Source organism: Rhinopithecus roxellana, chromosome 6, assembly GCF_007565055.1.
Source record: "Rhinopithecus roxellana isolate Shanxi Qingling chromosome 6, ASM756505v1, whole genome shotgun sequence".
NCBI lineage: Eukaryota > Metazoa > Chordata > Mammalia > Primates > Cercopithecidae > Rhinopithecus > Rhinopithecus roxellana.
The window spans coordinates 59,994,363-60,021,157 of record NC_044554.1 but is presented as its reverse complement, the minus strand read 5'-3'; the positions used below and the strand labels follow the sequence as shown (position 1 = coordinate 60,021,157).

The 26,795-nt window shown below is 39.0% G+C and overlaps 1 protein-coding gene across 2 annotated transcripts in view; it reads left to right on the top strand.

Annotated features, from left to right (window-relative positions):
• The window catches only part of EXOC4 (exocyst complex component 4), an 850,866-nt gene that overhangs the window by 9,280 nt on the left and 814,791 nt on the right, over positions 1 to 26,795 (top strand). For both annotated transcript variants that reach the window (XM_010357736.2, XM_030932531.1), the window contains exon 2: positions 13,084 to 13,273. In XM_010357736.2, the coding sequence (XP_010356038.2) occupies positions 13,084 to 13,273 (190 nt within the window). The remainder of the gene's footprint in view (positions 1 to 13,083; positions 13,274 to 26,795) is intronic.

The window sequence follows — 26,795 nt, the reverse complement described above, 5'->3', positions numbered from 1 at the left end:
TCAAATACAAAAAATTACAAAAAATTACAAAAAATTAGCTGGGTGTGGTGGCAGGTACATGTAGTCCCTGCTACTCGGGAGGCTGAGGCAGGAGAATGGCATGAACCCTGGAGGCAGAGCTTGCAGTGAGCCGAGATAGTGCCACTGCACCTCCAGCCTGGGCGGCAGAGTAAGACTCTGTCTCAAAAAATAAAATAAAATAAAATAAAATAAAATAAAATAAAATAAAATAAAATAAAATAAAATAAAATAAATAAAATAAAATAAAATAAAATAGATACTTAGGAGATTCTTAGGAGACCCTTTTCTGACTTTTATTGATTCTTTTAAAAGTATAAAGTCTTTGTCAAAAACAAAGTAGAATATAATTAAAAAGTGTTTTTCCATTTAAAACCTATAATTGTGCTGAACATTATTTGAGAATTATACTAAAAATATCACTTGAGAGCTTGTTAGAAATGCAGAATCTCAGGTCCTACCTGACCTACCTGAGCTGAATCTGCATTTAAACAAGAGTCCCAGGTGATTTGAAAGCACAATAAAGTTTAGGTAGCCCTTAGAACAAGAAACCCCAGGCTTGAAATGTTCTCAACACATAGAAATGATAAATGCTAGTGACGATGGATATCCTAAATACCTGATAGTTCGGCTGTGTCCCCACCCAAATCTCATCTTGAATTGTAGCTCCCATAATTCCCATGTGTCATGGGAGGGACCTGGTGGGGGGTAATTGAATCATGGGGGTGGGTCTTTCCTGTGTTCTTCTCATGATAGTGAATAAGTCTCATGAGATCTGATGATTTTATAAATGAGAGTTCCCCTGCACAAGCTCTCTCTTGCCTGCTGCCATGTAAGATGTGACTTTGCTCCTCATTCGCCTTCTGCCATGATTGTGAGGCCTCCTCAGCCATGATGAACTGTGAGTCAGTTAAACCTCTTCTCTTTATAAATTATCTAGTCTCAGATATGTCTTTATTGGCATCTTGAGAACAGACTAATACACCTGACTTGGTCATTACACAGTCTGTGAATATTACAAAATCACATGTGTGCCATAAATATGTACAAATATTTTGCATTAATTAAAAGAGATACAAGAAGCCAATTGCAATTGTTAAAAATTTATTCTAAGATAAACGTTATATAGATATATTTTTTGAAAAGGCATTCTTTTTTTTTTTTTGAGACAGGGTCTTTCTCTGTCACCCAAGCTAGAGTACAGTGGCGTGATCTCAGCTCACTTCATCCTCTGCCTCCCAAGCTCAAGCAATTTTTGTACCTCAGCCTGCTGAGTAGCTGGGACTACAGGTGTGTGCCACCAAGCCCAGCTAGTTTTTGTATTTTTTGTAGAGAGGGAGTTTCACCATGTTGGCCAGGCTGGCCTCAAGCAATCTGTCTGCCTTGGCCTCCCAAAGTGCTAGGACAACAGGTGTAAGCCGCCAGACCCAGCCAAAAACATTATTCTTAAGCAGTGTATATACTGAAATACATACCAACAAAAATGATATCATGTCCAGGATTTGCTTCAAAATAATGAGAGGAGGGTTAGAGTAACTGGGGTTGTCAATGTAGAAGACTGGAATGTGTTGATAATTGTTGAAGTTGGATTCATCTGACAGATCTTCTTTTTTTAATTTTTTTTTTTTTTTTTTTTTTTTTTTTTTTAGTAGAGATGGAGTTTCACTATGTTGGTCAGGCTGGTCTTGAACTCCTGTCCTCAAGAGGTCTGCCTGCTTTGGCCTCCAAAAGTGCTGGGATTACATGAGCCACAGTGCCTGACCTATTTGACAGATCTTTTAATTTTTGTACATGGTTGAAAATTCCATAAAAATTTTTATGTGTGTGTGTTTACATATGTATATGTTGCGGGGGAGGGAAGATAGTGAGAAACAAAGTTAATTGATTGATGTTTTAATAGATTAGTATATTACAGAAATGCTATATATTCTTTATGTCCTGTTCTCTCTCCCCTAGACACTTTGAATGATAACATATTTAAATGTCCCTGATTTCTGCATTTAAGAAATCTGCTTCAATTTGTGTAGCCCAGAATTTCCAAAATTTGACCACATAACACCTCTTAATTTTTTGTAAAACATTGTTTCTGAGGAAGTCACCAGAAAACAAGATCACTGGACGATGCTTAAAGAAGGATGTGGGGCTGCAATAGAAGTAGAAAAAGAGGTCAGTTTGGTGACGTAAGAGTAGGGGGAAGTTTTTAAGTTGACTTTGTCAACTTTGGGCTCAGTTTTATGCATTAGTGGGGTGATTTTACTTAATATTAGATAATGACCTTCTTTATTGCCTAAGAGATTTATAGCTTTTGGTCCCCAGAAGTGTTCTATAACTGAGTTAATTGAAATGTTGAAAAACTGTATGTGTTGGGTGTAGTAATTCACCCTAAGTGCTGTCTGAAGCAAGACACCAACGAATTTTCAATTGACTTTAAGCAAAAATTGTTTAGTGTCACTTGATATTAAATACATCTCTTTGTACTGTTAGAGGATATTGTTTTTATTTAGGGGATATTGTTTTTATGCATCAGAAAACTTTTTCAGAGGGACTTGTCATTGTGAATTGCTATCAGTTGGGATAGGATTAGCTTGCATTTTGTGTGCTCTAATAAGACATAATTAAGAAACAAGCAATCACAATGTATAATTGAATATAATAAAATCCGATTTAAAAATGTAGTGTAGATTTGGTTATGCTTTGAGTGAAGCCGTATCTTATATGATTATATAGTGATACACATCTTGAACATTTCTTTAATGTGTAATTTTTTACACATTAAGCTCATAATTCTGAGTAACTCAGAAAGGATATGATGAAGGTCTCTTATTTTTGTAATTCACTGGGAGCATTTATAGACTATTTGTCTTATACAAACTGTTCTGCTTAGAATAAGAGGCTTGGAAGACTTATTTCTTAACTTGTTTCTTTAGTGTTTATATTCTTAACTATCTCTTTTCCTCTTCAGTTTGTACTTTCATTCTATTCATACTTAGGACTGGCTTTTGTTTCCTGATGACATTATAGGTATGTGGTGCTGTCAGCCATTTCTTAGATTGGCTCTTTAGAATTTTAAAGGCAAAGAGAACCTGACTGTCACACTGTGAAATTAGGGCTGAATAGATACAATAACTTAACCTAATGTCTTCTGTTTAAAAGCAGTTTGGGAGAGAAAACAGGATTTGTGTTGTAAAGAATCACATCAGCTGTAGACTTTTTTTTTTGCATTGGGATTAGTAGCAACAGGAATATTATGTTCTGGAAAGATCAGTAAGCTAATAATTCCTTTTTTTTTTCATCTTGGAGTGAGGTTCTGAAACTAGTGAACTCTTCAGCATTTGTTGAGCATTTATGCTTAGTTTTTGCCTTATGATAATGTGTTAGAATACTTTGTAACTAAATCAGGATGGCTCCTTCTCTAGTACTCTTTGCATTATACAGTTTAAGAAATTTCATTGGGGCCAAGATTGCGCCTCTGCACTCCAGCCTGAGCGACAGAGCTAGAATCTGTCTAAAAAAAAAAAAAAAAAAAAAAAAAAATTTCACTGGAATTGTCCCAACAAGAGAGAAGGTAGCACTGATTGGACGGTTCAGGTGCTTGATGAGTAGAAAAGGCAGGGATTCCGTGATATAGTTTATTCACGTAGGGGCCCATTTTGAGTACTTTTAAGAAGGGTCACAGATTTGATTCTTACTATAGATTGTGCTCTGTAGAGCTGTTGCTTCCTGGTAAGTGATTTTTGGATATGTGAAGCTGTACTTGTGATTAGTTTTTCTGACTTGCTGGAAGGGATTTCCATTAATTGTTTTGTTAATCTTTATTATTCCTGGAGGAGAGGTCACTGGATGCCAACAAGGAATGTCCTTAATAGACAATTAAGCCCATTAACTGTTTGCAGAAAGCATGACTTAATACTAATTATTCTGCAGGTGTCGCCAAAATTCAGGTGTATTACATTAAATAGTTCTTATAGCTGGTTAATTAGTTTAGTTATCAGGGGCTGTATTAGGCAGCTAATTCTTGTGGATTTGCCAAGACTCTGTGTTGCTTATGACTAAGAGTAACTGATAACATCTATCTTGAGAAATTAGCCAACCAAAATAACACTGCTTGTGTTTTAAAGTGTGGTGTATTAGTCTAGTTGGGCTGCCATAACAAAACACCAAATACTAGGTGGCTAAACCAATAGAAATGTATTTTCTCACAGTTCGGGAGGCTACAGGTTCAAGATCAAGGTCAACCCATCAGGGCTGGTTTCTAGGGAAGCTTCTCACTCTGCTTGTAAATGGCTCCCTTACTCTACTGTCACATGGCCTTTGCTGTATAAGTGTGTGGAGAGGGCTTCTCCTTCCACTTCCTTTCTTCTAAGGACATCAGTCCTTTTGGATTAAGGCCCACCCTTATAACCTCACTTAACCTTTATTACCTTCTTTGTAGACTGTGTATCCAAATACAATAACATTGAGAGTCAGAGATTCAACATCTGAATTTGGGAGGGACACAGTTATGAACTGAAGTTCATAACAGGTGGTACCCTGGGGACTCTTATTACTTTGAAAAAATATCCTAAACTGCTTCTAGAGTGACAATCTCTCATCATCTACAAGTAGCCTTGAGGCTCAGGCAAGAGCCCTGATCAGGCTGCTAATTTTTCACAATTGTTTGTCAATCTTACTGCATGCTTTTCTGGTTTATATTAAAATTAATAAAACATAATTTGATCTATTTAGTCCTGAAAGTTCCTAAAATTCTAGCCTTAAATTAAAATGAATTGTTGGAAAACTTTATACCTGGGCTATATTCAGATCTTTCAAAATCTCTAGGCCTGAATTGAGTTTTAATGTTATGTTCTTGAAGGAACTTACAAGAAATGGCCATGTAAGATTTGTGACTTTGTCTGCTTTCAGAAGACTGGTAAGGACATCTTTTACTATATTAGGTCTTCCGTGTTTTTTAAGTGAAAGATTTCTTTTAGAATTTAGGACTAGTTCAAAATTTGCTTCCTTAGGAGGAACTGGAGTCTATAATTTTGACAATGAGAATTATATCATGTGACGTGTCTCCTTTTGCCTGGGCTGCTAGGAAGCTCAGATTTAGTTTGGGGGCTCACTTCATATTCACTCTGCTTGCCCATATGATCTGCATAGTTGTCTTTTACATCTATTTGGTGTTGTTTAGCTCTGCATCTCTTTAGTCCCGCTTTCTCATTTGTATTTTACTTTTTATTGTTTATACTCTTGTGCAAGCCATCTCACATCTTTTTTGGGAAGAGGTGGGATATAATTAAAATGAAACTTGAATGTAGATATTGTTACTTAGTTTCACCATTAAATACTGGTTGAATGGTTATCAGTCTTTAACTGGGTGCTCACCCCCAAGTAGCTTCATAGAACACTCAGAGTAAAAGCTCGCAAAGTTGGGACTGGTCTGACTCCTAATTTTCTCCTTTATTCATATCCTGTCACTGTCACTCTTCCTCAAGTCTCTAAAGCCACACTGACCTCCTTGTCATTCCATGTTCCTTGAGCAGGCTAAACACATCTTGTTTCAGGGTCTGTTCTCTCTGGAATCAGCTTCCCAGATAGTGCTCTTTCTCTTTCACTTTCCAGTAAGCTGTATTCAAATGCCATTTTCATCCGAGAGGCCCTCCCTGGCCTCCTTATAAATGAAGTAGCCGCCTTCCTCCTTGTCTGTCTTGGCTTTTGCGTAGCTGTTACCTCCCAGCTCCCCTCACTAGAACATAAGCTTCATGAGGGAGGGATTGGTTTTGTTCATTGCTGTATGTATCTCTAGGCCCTCAAAACTGTGCCTGGTAAGTAATAGATACTTAGTGAATATTTGTTGAATGAATAAATGAATTAAATAGGGTCACTAGCAACTAGTATTTGTTCTTTTCTGCAGATTTGTGAGCATGTCTTTCTTGTGAGACAATTTAGTTACAATTGTTTCTTAAGGCTGGGAACTGTCCTCCATGACCTCTCTAGATCCTGCATGGCATTGCTGCTCATAACTTAGCTTTTACTAAGCACTCAATGTACCAGGCACTGTAAGAGTATAGAGAAAAGGTCTGCTCTTAATTCAGAAATAGATATCATCAGGAACTTTAGAAAGGGGTAGACTTTAGGGGATTTGGGCTAACAATGTTGTGATTCATAGATTATTTATTTTGTTCCTAATAATACATCAACCAACACTTCTGTCACACTTTCTATTTTCAGAGCACATTCACACACTTCTCCAGTCCTAGCAATATCCTGGTGAGGCAGGTATTCTTATTATCTTACCTGTTTTACAAAGAAAAAAACAGACCCAGAAAAGTTAAGTCACTTACCAAAGGTCAAGCAGCTTGAAAGTTGCAGAGCTCTGTTTAAATCTGGGTTTTTTAAAATTCCAGAACCTGTGTTCCTTTAATGCGTATGTGGATGGCTTTTGTTTGACATGCTTGATGAGGTAGTAAGAGACTTTCTTGGTGTATTCCTAATGGTAGTATTCTAGATTTGGGTTTTTCTTTTTGCATCCTCTTATTCCACGTGAGAGGTGTGCTTTTTCCTTTATTGGATCTTTCTTTTGTCTTTAGGAACAATACCGACTTTTATGTATTTTTTCCTGTCTGGACTCCATTACTCTGTTAAGTCCAAAGTGAAAGCAAAATTGCTCCACAGAAGGAACCAGTGATGGTGATTGGTTATTTTCCTTTCAAAACATTGGATCGGCTATACTGAAATACAGAAGCTAGTATGAAAATGGGAAGCAGACAAATTCAGTTTTAGATCTCCCATTATTTACCCTGGGTTTTAATGCTTGTTTATGGGACTCACTTGGAGCTCATGGTTGTGAATCAACTAGAACTTAATAACATATTTGTTCCTACTAGATGTTGTTAACAGTAGCTTAACATGTGTACCGTGGTCCTTTCAGCCCTTTAGGTAAATAAATTCCTTCCTGGGGATTAATTAGTCATGGTTAAGATGTAATTCATCATGCAAAATACCAGAGCTGTCTTAGTGAAAAATTCTTAATGATCCAGAAATGTCTTTGTGTCCAGCTTAACTGGAATCTTGTTTATTCTTTTACGTTCCTCCATGAACTTGACAATAGTTTATAAGTCATAATCATTTTGAGAATAGGAATGGAAAAAAAATCTAGAGTGATTCAATAACTTGAATACGTCTTGGGTTGGCAACTTTATACCATTGATCCTTTGATCATGTCTTTTATTTAGCTCATGCTTTTAAATCTTGCCCAGATTCAAGACTGTTATTACTAAAAAAGCTGCTTGGTGCTCTCTTTTCATCCCTAGCTGTCTGCTGTTCTCTTTACCTATGAACTGTGGCTTGATGAGAGTACGTGTCCTGCAGCTCAGGAGTTGAAGGCAGGAAAGATAGGATTTTGTAACATGTATAGTAGAAGGAGCATGGATTTTGGAGTCAAATATACTTAGCTTTAATTTCAACTCTGATATTAACTGTGTGCATGTGTATAAGTTACTTTACCTCTCTGACCCTCTGATTCCTTATCTGTAAAAAGGCTGGTGATAATATTTTATTATACTAGACTGCTTTGAGGATTGTCTTAGACTAGGTATGCAAAATAGCCACTGTATTGCCTGGTGTATTATAGACACTCAGTAGTTTGTATCCTGTGCCTCACTTTCACCTTCCTTTCCAAACATGTAATTCCAAACATGTAAGACACAGGGATGTCCTAAATTTGTAATACATGTAAATTTCTGCATTTAGTTTTAAAATTTCACAAGTGGAGGATGAATGAGGGTTGACTTGTCAACACTTACTGTCAAAGGGATCTTGGATAATTTTTGGACTATATTTTTTTAAAATGCAATGTAGTTTTAGGCTATATTATTAGAAATATAGTGTTCATGTTGTGGGATATAAAACCTCTTTCCATTTGGAAGTATGTTGTGTTCACTTCTCAGCACATCTGAGAGGCAGGTTAGTGAAGCCATTAAGAGCCATATGGCCCAGGTTTGAGGTCAGACTCTGCTCCTTAAAGACTGTGCCTTGAATAAAAAACTCAATCTCTTTATCTCTACAAAGAGGGATAAGTATGGTACTGATATGGTTTGGCTGTGTCCCCATTGACATCTCATCTTGAATTTTAACTCCTACAATTCCCACGTGTCGTGGGAGCAACTCAGTAGGGGTTGATTGAATTGAGGGGGTCTCTCCTCGCTGCACTGTTCTTGTGATAGTGAATGAGTTTCATGAGATCTGATGGCTTTAAAAAGGGGAGTCCCTGCACAAGCCCTATTCTCTTGTCTGCTGCCATGTGAGATGTGCCTTTCACTTTCACCTTTCATCATGAGGCCTCCCCAGCCACGTGGAATTGTAAGTCCAGTAAACCTCTTTCTTTTGTAAATTGCCCAGTCTCGGGTGTGTTTTTATCAGCAGCATGAAAACAGATTAATACAGGTACCTACCTCATAAGGATGTTTTTGCAATAAATTAATTAATATGTGTAAACCACTTAGATTAATGCCTGGCACATAATAAGTTCTATGTGAGTGTTACCTGTTTCCGAGGGGACTTCAGATGAAAGCAAAAAGGATGGTGGGCTGTTGGAAGTCATGGTATGGAAGAAACAGTTGAAGAAACTGGAGGTGTGTAACCCAAGAAAGAACTATCGAAAGTCCTTTGCCATTTAAAGGGAAATTTTATGGAAGAAGGAATAGACATTTTTTGTGTTACAGAAAAAGATGGGACTAGGATCAATGGGTAGAAATGATAAAGAGGCTGATTTTATTTGATTTTAATGGAAGGCTTTATAATAAGTAAAGCTGTTCAAAATTGCAGTGAATTGCTTTGTGAACTGGTAGAGCTCTGCATTGCACAGAGGCTTAGAAGGCTGAAGAGAGGTTCATGACCTGGCTGGTGGAGTGAGCTCAATGACAAGTGTTCTTTTCTGCACTGCTGTCTGTTCAGGTTAAGGGACTAGTGATAATCCCACACTGAAATTTGCTGGGATTTGCTAGCGTTCATGAGAACTTTCCCTAGAATTAGTCAGCTCTTTCATGCTTTTCTTTCTTTTTCTTTTTGAGATGGAGTCTCACTCTGTTGCCCAGGCTGAAGTGCAATGGTGCGATCTCGGCTCACTGCAACTTCTGCCTCCTGGGTTCAAGTGATTCTCCTGCCTCAGCCTCCAGAGTAACTGGGACAACAGGCACAGGCCAGTGCGCCTGGCTGATTTTTTATATTTTTAGTAGAGACAGGGTTTCACCGTATTGGCCAGGCTGATCTCGAATTCCTGACCTTGTGATCCGCCCTCCTTGGCCTCCCAAATTGCTGGGATTACAGGTGTGAACCACCGCGCCTGGCCTCTCATGCTTTTATGGTCTATCATTTATTCATTTTTATTGAATATTTATCTCAGACAAATATTTATTGTCTGAGACATTGTATTTCTGCTCTCATATTGCAGAAAAGAAAACAGAGCTTGGAAATAAATATTCACTGCCTGCTGTTGCTTGGCACCATGCATTCAATCCTTGAAGGAACCCAATGACTTAGATTTTATTATTGTTGGGAGATTATTCTCCTCAGGTCTCTTATGTTTCTGAAGTTCTTGTGAGCCAAGCACTGATTGCCCTTTGTTTTAGGTTATTTTGCCAAGGATGTTTGTTTAGCAAACAGCGTTGGAAGATAGAGATGGTCTCTCACTCCAGAGCAAGGGGCAGGTGTGTTTCCAGTCCAGTCTCTGAGCTTAGATTCGGTTTTTGGAGCTTGGAGTTCTTCTCCAGAAGCTGCCTATGTGGGCAGGCTTCTCTTTGGGCCCATCTGCCTAACCCTTGTGGGATTCGGGGGCGAGGGGAACTGATGTGAACATGCTGCACTTATGCTGCACTTACGCCGCTTGCTGTGCTATGAGTGTGATCAAGTCTTCTGGATTTGAGGAGCTCCAGGAATTTTGTGTCTTCTGCCAGCACCTGTGAAACTGTGGCTAACCTCTTAGCTTGCAAGTAGGATAAAATCTCAACCTTCACCATTCTTGACATTAAGGAGGAATAAAGTGAGAACCAGAGAGTTTAAACCTAATGCCCAGAGTTAAGTGATCTAGTATTTTGGGGGCGGTGGGATTTTAACTTTTGTCTTCAGAGGGTGTACTTTTTATTATATTGTGGAAAAACGCTACTGCCTTTGCTGCTGCTATTACTACTGTTATTACTAGAACAATAATAGCTAACGGCAACCACCAACATTTGTTGAGTGTTAATGACATACCAGGCCTTGTTTGATCTCATGTAATTCTCACTAACAACCCTATGTGGAAGGTATCTTAGTATTTTCACTTTATAGATGAGCAAAATGAGATGCTATTACTAAGGTCATGAGTAGTCAGTATGGTGGAGCCACGATTCTAACCCAGGCAGCTTTACTCTGCCTGAAGAGACACCACTCTGTAGCTGTTAGGAGTGCAATCTGAAAGCAGACCAACCTGGGTTTAAAATCCCCATACTATTCCTAACCTTCATTGTGTGAGGTGGTGTAAATTAATGTAACCTCTTTAAATCTCAGCTGTTTCATCTGTAAAAAGAGGGGAGGGAATAATAATAGGACCTACTCCAAAGGCCTGTTATGAGGATTAAACATACATTCTATAAAATGTGCAACACAGCTGGCTCCTGGCAGCTAGTAAGCCTCTCTAAATATTAGCGGCTATTATTATTTTTATTATCCTTGCTGCCTTTTCTCTAATTAAAAAAAAAAGCTTTAATAGTTTTGCACTCTGAGTTCTGTAATGTAAATATTTTTCACTAAAGACAAAATATTATTCATCCCAGTTTACATCAAGAGGATACATTTCAAATATGGGGCAAAGCTGGCACAGGGTATTTCTTACATAAATATTTTCTTGAAAAAGGAAAATAGGAGGCAAACCCCCCAGTAGACCCAATTTACTCTCTAATCTTCATTTTAGTAATCCTTTCTATTCCCTAAATAACTCCTAATGATCTAGTAATGTGTTCACAGTGACAGCTGATGCCAGAGAAGGTGTCCTCTCTGGGCCTGACATTTTCCTTAATGGTAATTCTAACTAGTTAAGGTAAACAATGTGAAATGTTATATTTTTTCCACAAATGGTAGTGGAGCGGAAATCATGAAAAGCCTTGTAAAGATGGCAGACTGATTTGGTGTAGCTTTGCCAATTCTGTGACTGCTGTTACAAGGGGAAATAATAGTTAAACATCTAGGAACCCTTACCTTTGGGACAGTTGATAAATTGAAGGCATTTTCTGATTGTGCTTTACTTTAGATTAACAGCCTGGAAGTTTCAGATTTAAAGAGCAAAGTTGTGTATCATTAAAACAAGAAGAACACATGATACATGCTAAGCTGCTCTGTACCCAAATATTGCAAGTAATCTTGGTAGCTCTATCTTTGAAGCCTAGTTTCGCTTACATTCTCCTCTCTGATTTACTTTAATAGTCAAACACTTGGGTGGTATTCTCTACCTGCAAGAAACCTTGGAAGTAGTCTGGTTTAGGGTCACCAGTTTACAAATGAGGAAACAGGATCTCTCATGTAAAGGCTTTAAATCAAGTCTTGTGGTTCCCAGTAGTGTTCCTTTCCGGAGCATCGCACACTGTCCTTAGTGGCTTTTGCACTTAGCTTCTTTGCCTTCGTTCCTGCCATCCCCCTACTTGTATTCATGATAGAGCTGATCTTTTGGCATCCCTAACACCTAACAAAAAGAAGTATAAAATTCTTTTTGGAGGTTAGATTGAAATCAAAGACTGGCCTGAATTTCCCTATAAATTGAAAAAGGAGTTTTATATATTGTGTGGCTCATGAATTAAGATCCTTTGCTCTAAATGACAATTCAGAGCAGACTATTGTACAGTATTTTGCTTGCAAATATCTAGAAGTGGATATGTGATTAATTTGCTGACAGACCATCTCTGAAAGCAGTTCTAATGATGGACTTATAATTGATGGTATCCATCATTGAGAACCTAAAATATCCCCCTCCCTAAATTAAAAAAGATAAATGAAATAAACTAGGCTGAATGTATAAGCTGACAAATCTGAGAGAATTTAATGAAACTCTAAATTACCACAGCCAACAGATAAGAGGAAAAGGTTCCTTTGTTACTGATTATAATACTAAATTAAAAAAAATTATCCGAGAAAGATAGTAGAGGAAACAAAGATCTGTGGTCCATGTATCAAACGAAGTTATTGAAATATTTTTAGTAAGTATATCTATCTCATTCCCTGGTTATTGTTGATTCATATCAATCTTGTTAGTGCTGTTTGAGGACTAGTAAGTGCAGGAACTGTCCTGTAGGATACCTTAGATGACTGCTGTTGTAAGAGATTTTAGAATTAATATGACCTTATTTCCAGACTGCTGGGGGCTCCATAGCAAATTCAGGTCATTCAAATGAGCTTTTTGGAAGGTGGTTCCTCAGTGTATAAGTAATTGTATCCGTTACTGTGCTTTCAGCTATGTATGAAAAAGACCAGCTGAAAGTGACTTAAACAATGGATATTTATTATCTCCCCTAACAAGAAGTCCTGAGGTAAGGCTGCTGTAGGGCTGCTTTGGTGGCCAAGGACATAGTGATAGCTTGGCATTCCTCCTGGTTTTTCCTTCTACGGTTACTCAGACACATGGCTGAAGTGTCTGAGTATCTTGTCTTTGTACAGTGATACCTAGGGTTGGGAAAGGGACCTTTTCTTGTTATTATTCTTGCAGAAAATTGTTCCTAGTACTTCCTTAGGTCTGTCTCATTGACCAGACTTGTCACTGATAAGGAGAATGGAACAGTTCACTCAAATCAAGAGTTACCCAGTCTCTTGAACCGTTGCTGCCTGCCTGCTAGCTGATTAAAATCAGTTCTAATGCCAGTGACAGAGGAGAAGGGCCCCTTGGATAGGCAACAACAAATCCACTTGGATGGGCTATTGGAATTTACTGTGAAGGAAGTTTTGTGTTTTGTGTTTGTAACTTACTTCATTTCCTAGTTAGTAAGATGAATGTGCTTCACCTTTCTTTTGCATTTTACTTTCAAGTTTTACTCAGCTTGATATACTCTCTGCCTTCACCAGGACTCTGTCTACTAGTGATGATGTCGAAGACAGGGAAAATGAGAAGGGTCGCCTTGAAGAAGCCTACGAGAAATGTGACCGTGACCTGGATGAATTGATTGTGCAGCACTACACAGAATTGACGACAGCCATTCGCACATACCAGAGCATCACAGAGCGCATCACTAACTCCCGAAATAAAATAAAGCAGGTATTCCTTCCTTTTTGTCCGGTGATGGCAGCACTTCCTATCAGTATAGGCGTTGCAGCTTGGAGAGGAGCCATGGTAGTGGCTAATGGTCCTTAATAAGTGATTCAAAATGCTGCTTTTCAGGAGTTCTGCAGGTATCTGGAAAGGCTGGCTGGGAAAGACCACAGAAGGCATCCTCGGGTGATTTCTCCCCTCCCCTGTGTCTTATCATTGGTTCTGCCATTATTTCTCACTGCAGTGTGGAATGAGACAAGCAAGATGGCCTCCATTTGCTTGTGTCTTACGGTCCATCCCTAACAAACTAGTAGGCGTACTGGCCCTTGTATTCTCCATTCTCATTCTAGCAGTTATTCCTGTACTTCACACATCTAAACAACAAAGCATAATATTCGGACCGTTGAGTCAGTGCCTATTCTGAATCTTAGTGGCCGACCTATTTACACTCACATGAATTGGAGGGCAGCCAGCTGAATGCCCTTTTATCGGAATCTAAACCACAGAAGAGAGTGTGTCTCCTACATTGAAGTTGGTTGTGATTTGCCTGCATTTATTGTGCATTCTTGGTATTTTTTGTGAAGTGAAGAAAATTTAACCTACAGATTATTTAAACATAAAATGAAATGTTTATGAAAACAATTTTTTTTTTTTTTTTTAGAGATGGAGCCTTGCTGTGTTGCCCAGGCTAGAGTGCAGTAGTGCCTCACTGAAGCCTTGAACTCCTGGGCTCAAGCAATCCTCCTGCCTCAGTCTCCCAAAGTGCTGGGATTATAGGTGTGACCCACCATGCCTGGCAAAAAAGCAAAATTCTTGAATATCATGCTTTAGTTGTGACTAATGTGTATTAATTTTTTTTTTTTTTTTAAGTGTTTGAGATGGAGTCTCACTCTGTTGCTCAGGCTGGAGTGAGTGCAGTGGCATGATCTCAGCTCACTGCAAGCTCTGCCTCCCGGGTTCACACCATTCTCCTGCCTCAGCCTCCTGAGCAGCAGCTGGGACTACAGGTGCCTGCCACCGCGCCTGGCTAATTTTTTTTTGTATTTTTAGTAGAGACGGGGTTTCACCGTGTTAGCCAGGATGGTTTCGATCTCCTGACCTCGTGATCCTCCCGCCTGGGCCTCCCAAAGTGCTGGGATTACAGGCATGAGCCACCGCACCCTGCCATTAATTTTTATTTTGTAGTTTTCTTTTCATGTTTTGGAACAATTTTTCTTTTATTTGTTATTTTTCTCCCTTTTTCTCCTCCTTCCTTTCTTCCTTCCCCCACGTTCTTTCTCCCCTTCTCTCTCTTCTCCTACCCCATCTTGCTCCCCGCCCCCACTTTCTTCCATTTGCATTAGGTCCTAGAGAAAAATCTTGGTTCTTGGGTACTATGCCTTTTGTACCTAAAGAATAAAATGGTTTTGTAAGGAGTATTTTCACAATTGGGCAAAGGATGAACTGATCAAATAAGGATTATGTAGTATAACATTATAGTTATGTGGTTTTTAACTGTATATTTTGAGATCACTCCTTTAATACCGCTCAGTACTACCCTGTGATAAATAGCAATAATTGCCACCACTTACTGAACACTGAGTCTTTGCAAGGGATGATTATGTCCAATCATCTCAATGAATTTAGAATTTGAACTCTAATCTCCCTGATTCTAAAGCCTTTGATGCTGATTTTCAGGCATTTTTAAAGCAGCAGAAACTTTTTTTTTTGGATGATATTTTGTAGAATACCAGCATATCAATCATTAGGAGAGGCAATGCTCTCCTCTTATTTGGTTTTGGGGTGAGAGATCTAAAGCATCATGCTTGGTTCTCCCCACTGCTGTGGGACTGAGGGATGCATAGACCGTGATTTAAAATTCACTGCCCTATGCTATGAGATTGGTTAGGGGACTGTCTGGCCTGTATCTGCCCAGTAACAGCTGTGCATATGGCATCTTCATGTTTTGTTTTGTGTCCATTAGGTCTTATATTATGATTTTGTAAGCAGATATATAAATTATGCTTCTACAAATACTGATGATATATGACTTTCAATGTCTAAGAGTCTAGTTCCAGAATCAGTATGCTCTTAACCTTTTTGGAAGCCACATGTTGACCTCTGTACATTTTAAAATTAACTGGGCATTTTTTTTTTTTTTTTTTTTTTTGAGACAGAGTTTCATTCTTGTTGCCCAGACTGAAGTGCAATTGTGCAATCTCAGCTCACCTCTACCTCCATCTCCTGGGTTCAAGTGATTCTCTTGCCTCAGCCTCCCGAGTAGCTGGGATTACAGGCATGAGTCACCATGCCTGGCTATAACTGGGCATTTCTGAAAGGGATACTATAAATGTTTGCCTTTACAAGTGCTGAGTTCATCCTATGGATTTATCTGTGAAACTTGGTAAAGTTATAGATCACTTGCTCTAGATTTAAAGTAAACTGTAGTCCATTTTAACCCAATATACTAAGCTCAGGAGGGGTCAGTGAATGTATAGAGCTGCTGACCTTCTGGCTTTGCCTTGGGTAATCACAGCAAAGGTGAAGGACCTCATGGTATGTGTGTTTTCTGATTAGTCTGGTTGACTGAAAAGACATTGTCCTAATCTCACGGGAAGCACCAGCAGTGATTTCTGCTTTGCTTCCCATCACTCTGAGTCAGTAGCATCTTTGCTGCAAACAAACAATGTTCTCCTAATATTGAAAAAGAGCCTCGTCTTGATCATTTCACATTTGTTTTAGTAGCCACATTTCTGACCGTCCTCATTTTCAGTATGCTAGAGTTTTGAGCAAAAGAAAATAACAAAACTTTATTATATCTGATAGTTGTCAAGAAAGTAAATGTCATACTATTCTGGGTTATGAATTAGCTTCAGTATTGGGAAGAGAAATAAAGGGTCAAAGCTCTTTTCAAAAGAGCCTTTAATAATTGATTAATGGGAAAATAAAAGTGTTGGGGGAAAACGAAAATGAATTTGTTTTTGACAATTTTATACCATGACAGTCCATTTCTTATCACCAAGGAAACACTGATGTTTTCTCACTAATCTTTTCCTGTCATTTTTGGCTTTTAATTGCACTTTGGATTATATATGAAATATAGGTATGTATTTTTTTAAAGTGAAAACATGGATGATTCAGTAACAATTGGGCTACGTTATCTCAGAGCCAAGCAAGATGCTAAGAATGTGTAGATCTGAGTTGAAATTTTCTTTGTGTTCTCTGCCAAAAGAATAAGCATTCATGCAGCAAATATCTGTTGAGTGCCCGCTACATTGCTGGTTCTGTTTTAGGTGCTAGGGCTGCACAAATGGGAAACACCAGTTCCTGTCCTCATGGAGCTTATGTGCAAATGAGAGGATAGAAAACGAACAAATAGATAATGTTGAGCAACATTTATGTTGTCTCTATGTATTGAGTGTCTACTTTGTGTTGAGGATTGTTCTAGATTTTCAGGTATAGAAGTGAAGAAAACACAAATGTTTCTTTTTTTAATTTTTTATTATACTTTAAGTTCTAGGGTACATGTGCACAACGTGCAGGTTTGTTACATATGTATACATGTGCCATGTTGGTGTGCTACACCCATTAACTCGTCATTTCTATTAGGTATATCTCCTAATGCTATCCCTCCCTCCTCCCCGCTCCCCACAATAGGCCCTGGTGTGTGATGTTCCCTTTCCTGTGTCCAAGTGATCTCATTGTTCAATTCCCACCTATGAGTGAGAACATGCGGTGTTTGGTTTTCTGTTCTTGAGATAGTTTGCTTCCAGCTGCATCCATGCCCCTACAAAGGACACGAACTCTTCCTTTTTTATGACTGCATAGTATTCCATGGTGTATATGTGCCACATTTTCTTAATCCAGTCTGTCACTGATGGACATTTGGATTGATTCCAAGTCTTTGCTATCGTGAATAGTGCTGCAATAAACATACGTGTGCATGTGTCTTTATAGCAGCATGATTTATAATCCTGTGGGTATATCCCCAGTAATGGGATGGCTGGGTCAAATGGTATTTCTAGTTCTAGATCCCTGAGGAACCGCCACACTGTTTTCCACAATGGTTGAAGTAGTTTGCTGTCCCACCAGCAGTGTTAAAAGTGTTCCTATTTCTCCACATCCTCTCCAGCACCTGTTGTTTCCTGACTTTTTAATGATTGCCATTCTAACTGGGAAAACACAAATATTTCTGTCCTTGTGGAGCTTACATTCTACTCGGGGGAGACAGACTATAGACTATAAGTGAATATATGAGTAAAGTGTGGTATAGCAGATGGTGAGAAGTGCTACACACACCCCCACCCCCCCACCAAGGAGGGGAGATTAGGGAGTTGCTGTTTTAGCTGGGTTGGCCAGACAGGGCTTCACTGAGGTACTATATGAGCCAACATCTGAAGGAGGTTAGGGAGAGTGTCAGGAAGAGCATTCCAGGAAGAAAGGACACAGGTGCCCAGATCCTAAGGCAGGGACATGATTGGAGGTTGGGAGCAGCAGCAAGGTGGTTGGTGAGGTTGAAGCAAAATGAGGCATGGGGAGAGTGGCAGGAGAGAGATGAGAGAGCTAGGGCATGTGGTGTGGTGGATGGGTGGATGGAAGTCACGTAGGGTCTTGTAGGTCACTGGAAAGACATTGATTTTAACTATCAGTATTGATTGTAAGGCTTTGAGCACAGGAATAACATGGTGTGGCTAACATTTTAAAAGGCCCACTCTAGCTGCTGTGCTGGGAATGGATTTCAGTGGGGACCAAGGCGAATGAAGATGTTCATATTTGTCCATTGCCACTTTTTAAAGCTTGAGACCACAGAACTGTTTATGCTTCCCATTTGAGACAGAGTCTGTCTCCATCACCCGGGCTGGTGTGCAGTAGCACCATCATGAGTCACTGTAGCCTCGATCTCCCAGACTCAGGTGATCCTCTTGCCTCAGCCTTCTGAGTAGTTGGGACCATAGGTGCGTTCCACCATGCCTGACTAATATTTGATTTTTTTTGCAGGGACTGGGTCTCTGTATGTTGCCCAGGATAGTCTCATACTCCATCAAGTGATCCTTCTGCCTTGGTCTCCTAAAGTGCTGGGATTAGAGGTGTGAGCCACTGTGCATGGCCTACACATCTCATTTTTTGACATTACTTTCATATATTGATTTATATTATATTGGTAGATTCTATGTTTTTGAGGATAAAAATGAGCTGACAGATGGATTTAACTTTCTTCCCTGATGGTCCAAGCTTTTTTAAAAAAAAATTTAATTATTGATTTATTTTAGAGATAGGGTTTCACTGTGTTGTCTAGGCTGGAGTGCAGTGGTGCCATCATAGCTCACTGCAGCCTCAAACTCCTAAGCTCAAGGGATCCTCCTGCCTCAGCCTCTTGAGTAGCTGGGATTACAGGCACTCACTACCATGCCTAGCTAATTTTAAAATTGTTTTTGTAGAGTCGAGATCTCAACAGAAGGCTCATAGGCTCAGCCTTGATACCATGTACAATTGATCAGGTCAAGTAATGTGGACGATAAGCAAAATAATTGGGCAGTTCTATTACTTTTGAATGCATTGTAAACTTTCTCAAAATGAGATGTTATTGCATTGGTAAACCTCCAATTCCATAGGTCTTGCCAGTTCTCTCATAATAATGACCGACCAGCTTATTATAGCAGCAGCACCAAAATAGATGGATATGAGTTGAGACAAATTGGGGATTTGGGCCAAATGAATTGGTGTGTTTCTCTATGGTGTACTAGGTGAATGAGATGACCTCAGATTTCTTTAAAGTTACAGAGTAGTCTAATGCTTATCACTGGAGCAGGGTAGGTTGAAGGGAGATACCTGGCTTTGTTGTGATGTGCACACAAACACTTAACATTTCATCCCAATTTTGACCACCTTGTTGGTACTAGATCAAGTTTTGAATCTCATTTTTCTTGCCTATAATGAGAAATAACTGTACACGATTATTCAAGTGAAGTTGTTAGGGCTTAATCATTGAGTAATGAAACATTTATTATTTAATATATACCTAAAATAATTCTGGCTTTTAAATGAGATTATACCTTGAAAGGTAGAATTAGAACGAGGAGTAGCCTTAATATTAAAAATGTCCTAGTAGAACAACAAGGTTTGGTAGGAAGTTATTTACAACCCAAATATAAGATGGAAAATTCTAGCCACTTGTATGAGAAAGGGAGAAGGCCTTTGGTTTCTATAAATGGACATGCTAAACAGTGGGTAATAATGAGATATAATTTTAAATGTGTGCAGCACTCTAGAGCACATTAATGCAGTCGCAGGAACCATGAGGTGATCTTTCCATTAAGTTCAGGTGTGTGTGTATTTGTGTACTGTATTTAGGCTCTGCAGCTCAAAGGAAGGTATTGGAAAGCGTTGAGGGGAGCCTCTCAGAATTTCAGACCTTAGAATGGCAACTGAAAAAACCCGGGGAAAGAAAGCACAGGCAATACAAGTTTGAAGGTAATTTAAAAATGATCTATAGTTCTAAAAGGCTTTTAAACAGAACATTGAATGGTATTTCCAAGGTTTGTTCTTTCTAGGTGCTTTCTATAAGACTCCATGGAAAAAATTGGGTTGGTCTCTTATGGCAGGAGAAAACCTATGATAGTGCTTATATGTAGATTTACTTTTGCCAACAAAATTCAACAAAAACAAAGAAGACATCTCAATATTTTATACTTTTAAAATTAAGAATGATGTCAACACATTAATTTTCATTTACTATCCTTGCCTCATAGAGAATTTTTCAGGATATTTCTAGTCTATAGTTTCAATGAGCTGTTTGCACGTTGTTGTATTTTATTACAGATAATATGCATACGCAGAGGCATTCCCACACTTCTTTATCTTTTCATTGATCCAAATTCAGTACTTTTCTTTTTTGTTTTTTTTGTTTTTTGGAGACGGAGTCTCGCTCTGTCGCCCGGGCTGGAGTGCAGTGGCCGGATCTCAGCTCACTGCAAGCTCCGCCTCCCGGGTTTACACCATTCTCCTGCCTCAGCCTCCCGAGTAGCTGGGACTACAGGCGCCCACCACCTCGCCCGGCTAGTTTTTTGTATTTTTTAGTAGAGACGGGGTTTCACCGGGTTAGCCAGGATGGTCTCGATCTCCTGACCTCGTGATCCACCCGTCTCGGCCTCCCAAAGTGCTGGGATTACAGGCTTGAGCCACCGCGCCCAGCCCAGTACTTTTCTTTTTTTTTTTTTTTTGGAAACAGAGTCTCGCTCTGTTGCCCAAGCTGGAGTGTAATGGTGCGATCTTGGCTCACTGCAACCTCCGCCTCCCGGGTTCAAGTGATTCTCCTGCCTCACCTTCCAAAGTAGCTGGGATTATAGGCACCCACCACCACACCTGGCTAATATTTATATTTTTTAGTAGAGGTGTGGTTTCACCATGTTGGCCAGGCTGGTCTTGAACTCCTGACCTCAAGTAATCTGCCCAACTTGGCCTCCCAAAGTTCTGGGGTTACAGGCAAGAGCGATCACGCCCAGCCAAATTCAGTACTTTTCTGATTTTATGACTTTAAAGTTATGACCTTCCCCAGGCCTGTGTGTATCAGCCCCTCTCACTATATATATCTCTCTGGTCTTCCTCTCACAAATGCTAAGGCAGTTTTATTCAAAGCCCCACTTTGCTTTTCTCACCCCTTTATCTTTTCCAAGAGAGGGCTGCAAAAATCTCAACTTCTCTGCCGTCTGTATCATCTCACATTTCTATTCACAATAGCCTCTTGAGCCCTGTTTTCCTTCTTTTCTCTTTTTCTAATAGTCTCTAGTTAGGGTGACTTGTAGTTTTTGTGAAATTCTAGCTATTGCTGAACAGGTGATTATGAGCAACTGTGAAGTTACTAAAACTCTGAGAAAGCAAAGGAAATTTGTTTCTGACTTGATGTCGTGGTTTGAACAACCTGACTTTTCATGCATTTGTTTAAGGAAGAAATGGAGTAACATAATTTTTCAATCTTAATTATACTTATACATTAAATAGAATGAAATGAAAATACTGTCATCACATTTATAAAAGTAAAACAGAGTTTTGAGAAATAAATGATTCAGTGTTATTTGATACTTTTCTAACATTTGAATGTTATTATTCATTGATGGGTATAGCCCTGTTTCTTCCCATTAAAAAAAATTATTTTTTAATTTTAAAAAATTGACAAAAATTACATATGTTTGTAGTAGACAGCATGATGTTTTGAAATACATATACATTGTGGAATGGCTAAACCAAGCTAATTAACATACACATCACCTCACATGCTTGTCAGTTATTTGTGGTGAGAATACTTAGAATCTACCTTTTCTTCAATTTTCAAGCATACAATACATTGTTATTAACTGTAGTCACCGTGTTGTACAATGGGTTTCTTGAACTTACTTCTCTTGTCTAACTGAAGTATTGTATCATTTGACCAACATCTTCTCAACCCGTCCTCTCACTCCGAGTCGCTGGTAACTACTGCTCTACTTTCTGCTTCTATGAGTTTGACTATTTTAGATTCTACATATAAGGGAGATGATGCAATATTCATCTTTCTGTGTCTGGCTGATTTCACTTCACATAATGTCCCCCAGGTTCATCCGTGTTGTTGCAAATGACAAGAGTTCCTTTTGTTTTTGAGACAGGGTTGCACTCTGTTGTCCAGGCTGGAATAAATGGCGTGATCTTGGGGCTCACTATAGCCTCAACTTACTGAGCTCAGGTGATCCTCCCACCTCAGTCCCTCTGCTATCTGGGACCACAGGTGCATGCCACTATGCCCAGCTAATTTTTTGTGGAGATGGGTTTTCACCAGGTTGCCTAGGCTGGTTTCAAACCCCTGGGCTCAAGTGATCTACCCACCTCAGGTTCCCAAATTGGTGGGATTCGGGCAGGTGTGAGCCACCATGCCTGAACAGATTTCTTTCTTTTTAAATGCTGAATGGCATTCCATTGTGCTTATACCATATTTTCTTTTTTCATTCATCTGTTGATGGATACTTAGGCTGCAGTGATCACGGGAGTGCAGATGTCTCTTTGACATATTGACTTCAATTCCTTTTGATATAGACACTGTAGTGAGATTGTTGGATCATATGGTAGTTCTGTTTTTTCATTTTTTGAGGAAACTCCATACTATTTTCCACAGTGGCTGTATTTTCCATCTTTATTGAGGTATAGTTTACGTACAGTAAAATGCCATATTTTCAGAGTGCAGTGCAATGAGTTTTGGCAAACGTATGTATCACTGAATGTGTTACCATCACCCCGGAGTTCTCTCCTGCCTCTTTGGAGTCGGTTCTCTCTCACATCCTGCTCCAAGCAACTACTGATTGGAATTCTGGCACTATGGATTAGTTTTGCCTGTTCTGGAACTTTGTATGTTATGCCCTCTTTTGTGTCTAGCTTCTTTTGCTTGGCATAATGTTTTTGTGATTCTTCATTATTTCTTCCTTTTTGTGGCTGACTGACCCTATCCCCCAACTTCTAAAATAACATTTTTTTTACGACTGTGACTTTCTAATCATAAAGCAGAAACCTCAGGGCAATTTAGTATTAAAAGTTCCTGTAGTTTCTTTGGTCTGTAGCTTTGTTACCTCGGTTTAGAGAATCTTGGCGTGGTCATTTTCTACACAGCCTGATGCCAATTGTTTACCCCCGACAAATTCTGCTTCACTTTTCTTTCCATGTAGTAAGCAAAAGTGAGGAGTGAGCTGATTACATTGTACATATCCTAGTGTGAAATGACACAATTGTCTTTTTCCAATCAGATAGGAGTTTGCCAAGCTTTACTGACACCCTGTAAGTTTGTCCCCCACTCTGGATCAAGAGTCTCGTTGGGTGTTGTATGACATAAAATTTATTTTTAACTGTTTCCATGGTAACCATTACGCATAGAGGAAAAAGCTGAGAACTATATTAGCAAGGTGATATGAGCAGGATATCAGAAATCAAGATTCTAACAGATTTGAAGTAAGATTTAAAATGGAATGATTTAATAGCTGGAGTCTTTAACCTAGAGACTAAGAACTCCAGTAGAATCTAGGAATGGCTTTTAGAGAGATGCTTTTTTTTTTTTTGAGACAGAGTCTTGCTCTGTCACCCAGGCTGGAGTGCAGTGGTGCAATCTCAACTCACTGCAAGCTCTGCCTCCCAGGTTCGTGCCATTCTCCCGCATCAGCCTCCGGAGTCGCTGGGACTACAGGCGCCCGCCACCACGCCCAGCTAATTTTATTTTTGTATTTTTAGTACAGAGGGGGTTTCACCTTGTTAGGCAGGATGGTCTCTATCTCCTGACCTCGTGATCTGCCCGCCTTGGCCTCCCAAAGCCCTGGGATTACAGGTGTGAGCCACCGCGGCCGGCCGGAGAGATATGTTTAAAAGTCAAATAAAGCCACAAATGATGATAAAAGACTGGACTCTCCTACCTCATCCTACCCTAGTCCCAGTTCCAACATCTCAGAGGTGCCGACTTTTACTCTTTTAGTTTTTCTTTTTTAGGTATTTCTATTTCTAATAGTATGCTTGTGCTGTGTGTGTGTTTTTTAAATGTTATGTATTAACTTCCAATTACGGAAGATGAGGCCTTAGCCCGCTTCCCAATCTCTCCTCATCCTACCACATCCTCTTCCTTCATCCTCTCTATATAGTTCTATTCTAGTTTTGGTTAAATAGATGATCAGTGCTTGCCTTTTTATAACTACACTAATATGTACATCTAAGCCATACAGCATACTGTGATTATGTTTTTTCTTGTGTGCTCGTGTTGTTGTTTTCCTGGAGTTACTGATTGAATAGTCCTGTTACCTTTCTTCTGTATTGTGTTTCCTGGATCCCTTGTTTCTTCTCTTCTGTTTTCTCTTGTAGTGGTGGAACACATTCTTCAGTAGTTTGCTGAGATATGGTGCATACAAAGTTGAGTTTTTGAGAGCTTGCAGGCTGGAAAATGTCTTTATTCTTTCCTCATACTTGATTGATAGTTCTTCTGGGAAATAATTCTTACTTAAAATTTTGAAGGTTTATCGTTCCTTTGTCTTGTAGCTTTTAATGTTGCTGCTGAGAGAAATCTGATGTCATTCTGATTCACAAGCCTTTGTATAGGTCCTGGTTTTTCCTTTTTTTCTTTGACAGCTTTTGTGATTGTCTCTCTATCCCTTGTGTTCTTACATGTCAGAATAATGTGTCCTGACTTGGGCCTTTTTGCCTTCCATTTTCTTGAGCACTTGGTGTGCCTTTTCAATCTGAAAACTTAGGTTTTGGCATGTTCTGGCATTTTTTTTCTTTCTTCTTTTTTTATTAAAAAAAAAAAAAAAGAGCTGGAGTCTTGCTTTGTTGCCTAGGCTGGATGCAGTGGCACGATCATGGCTCTCTGCAGTCTCAACCTCCTGGGCTCCAGTGATCTCCTAACTCAGCCTCCTGAATAGCTGGGACTACAGGCATGTGCCACCATATCCGGCTGATTTTTTAATTTATTGTAGAGACAGAGTCTCCCTGTGTTGCCAGAGTTGGTCTTGAACTCCTGAGCTCCAGCAGCCTTCCACCTTAGCCTCCCAAAGTGCTGGGATTATAGTAAGACACTGCCCTTTTTTAAAAAATTTATTTAATTATTTTTTAAAGTTTTTAAAAAAAATTATTTAATTATTTAATTATTTTTTTAACTTTTTTTCTCCACTCCATTTTTTTCACTTTTCCTTACTTGGAACTCCTATCTGGTAAGTGTTGGACCTTTTGGATCAATCCCATTGTTTTGTTTTACCTCCTAACTCATTTTTTGGTGTTTTCCTATTTGGAGATTTCCTCAAGGATACATTCTAACCTTTCAATTTGATTTTTAAAATTTCTATTTTAATTTCTAAGAGTTGTTTTTCATTTCTTGACAATGTTTATATCATTCTGTCCTTGGTTAATTGATGTAATAACTTCTTTTATTTTTCCTAAGGATATTAATTATAGTTTAACAAAATTATCTTTCCTGCAGTTTCTGTTCCCTCATGTCCTGCTTCAGTAATTTTCTCTTTTTGTTTTGATGCCTGTCATTCCATTCTGCAGGCTTTCTGTGAATGTCTGATGATCCTTGGCTGACCATCTGTGAGTAAGAGGCAGGCACTACAAAGCTGATTGGAAGCTCAGAACATGTTATGGAGCTTGTCCATAATGATTGTTGGGTAGGGACTCAGCAGTTTCTTCCGTGAATCGTCAGATGTCACTATCTGTATAGGCCTTTTCACTTGGACCAGTTCACTTTCCCAAGGGAGAAGTCATGTGTCTCCTGTGTTGGGGTGAAAAGTCAAGCCGCCAGTGTTTTGGAGCCTAACTGTTGACAGAGACCGAGAGTCCATGGGGGCTGAGGATCATACTGTTTAATAGGTCCTACTTTGTCTTCATCCTCCTGTTTTCTGTGTAGTGTCTCATGCCCTCTGCTCAATCATACCTGACATTTCCTTGTCTAGATCCTTTCCAATTCAGTTGCTCCCAATTTGGCCAATGCTGTGGGGAGGGAATTACCCATGTGTGTGGCTTGATGGGGATTTGGGGCTCAAAATACTCCTATGGAAACTTTTAACCCAGTATCCCTGCCTTTAGTATACTTGGTGCCTCCTTTTTGATGTTGGCAAATCCTGCTCCAGGCTAAGGTTTTCAGATTTCTCTGGCCTGCTAATTTAGTTGCCTACTGTCCATCTTCTTGCTAACTTCCACAGTTTTGTTATCATCTCTTATTTGCTGTTCTTCTTCTCCGTTCTCTCTTTTTATGCTTAAAAAAATTTCTTTGCTATTACTTTGGTGGGATTGCAGGAAGGAGTAGAAATAATTGAAATTATCTTCATCAGATTCATCAGATTTTCAAAGAGTTCTATGACACCCCAAATTAATAATCAGTTTATTATACTTATTAAGAGAGGTTACAAGGTCTTCTTATTCAAGACTTTTTTTTTTTTTTTTTTTTTTTTTTAACATGGGAGAGTTTCACAGAAGCATGATTTAGGTGTTGTCATGAAGTTGTAGGACGGGATTGGGGCTTTCTCAAGAAACCTTTTAATCTTAGTATATTGTCCTCATATTTTCCATACTTGTTGGATGAATGTTGAAATTTAGTTTTGTAATCACCAGAGGCATATAGTGTCAGTGAATATTTTCATCACCATATCAAATCTTGTAGAAGAACAATACAGATTTTCAGTTATCAAAAGTATGGTAGACTCTCTGCGCTGATGGACATGTCCCATGTATTGATGAAGGTTTGGATTATACAAGTGGGCGCATTTGCCAAAACTTACCATGTGGTACACTTGAGATGCATTCATGGATAAATTTTACTTCAAACAAAAACCAGAAACAAAACTGTAAAGAAATATTTAAACTCAAATTTAAATAACATACATGTGAAGACTATCAAAAATATATGAAAGTAGTTCTGTGAATTTTGAAAGATCATGGTTTTTAAAATTTTTCCATGTTGCTGCAAAATGGCTGTCATTCCATTCTGTCATGGCTGTCATTTCCATTTTCCAAAAATGGAAAATTTTCAATTAGGGGAGCAAATAAAAACTTACTCCTA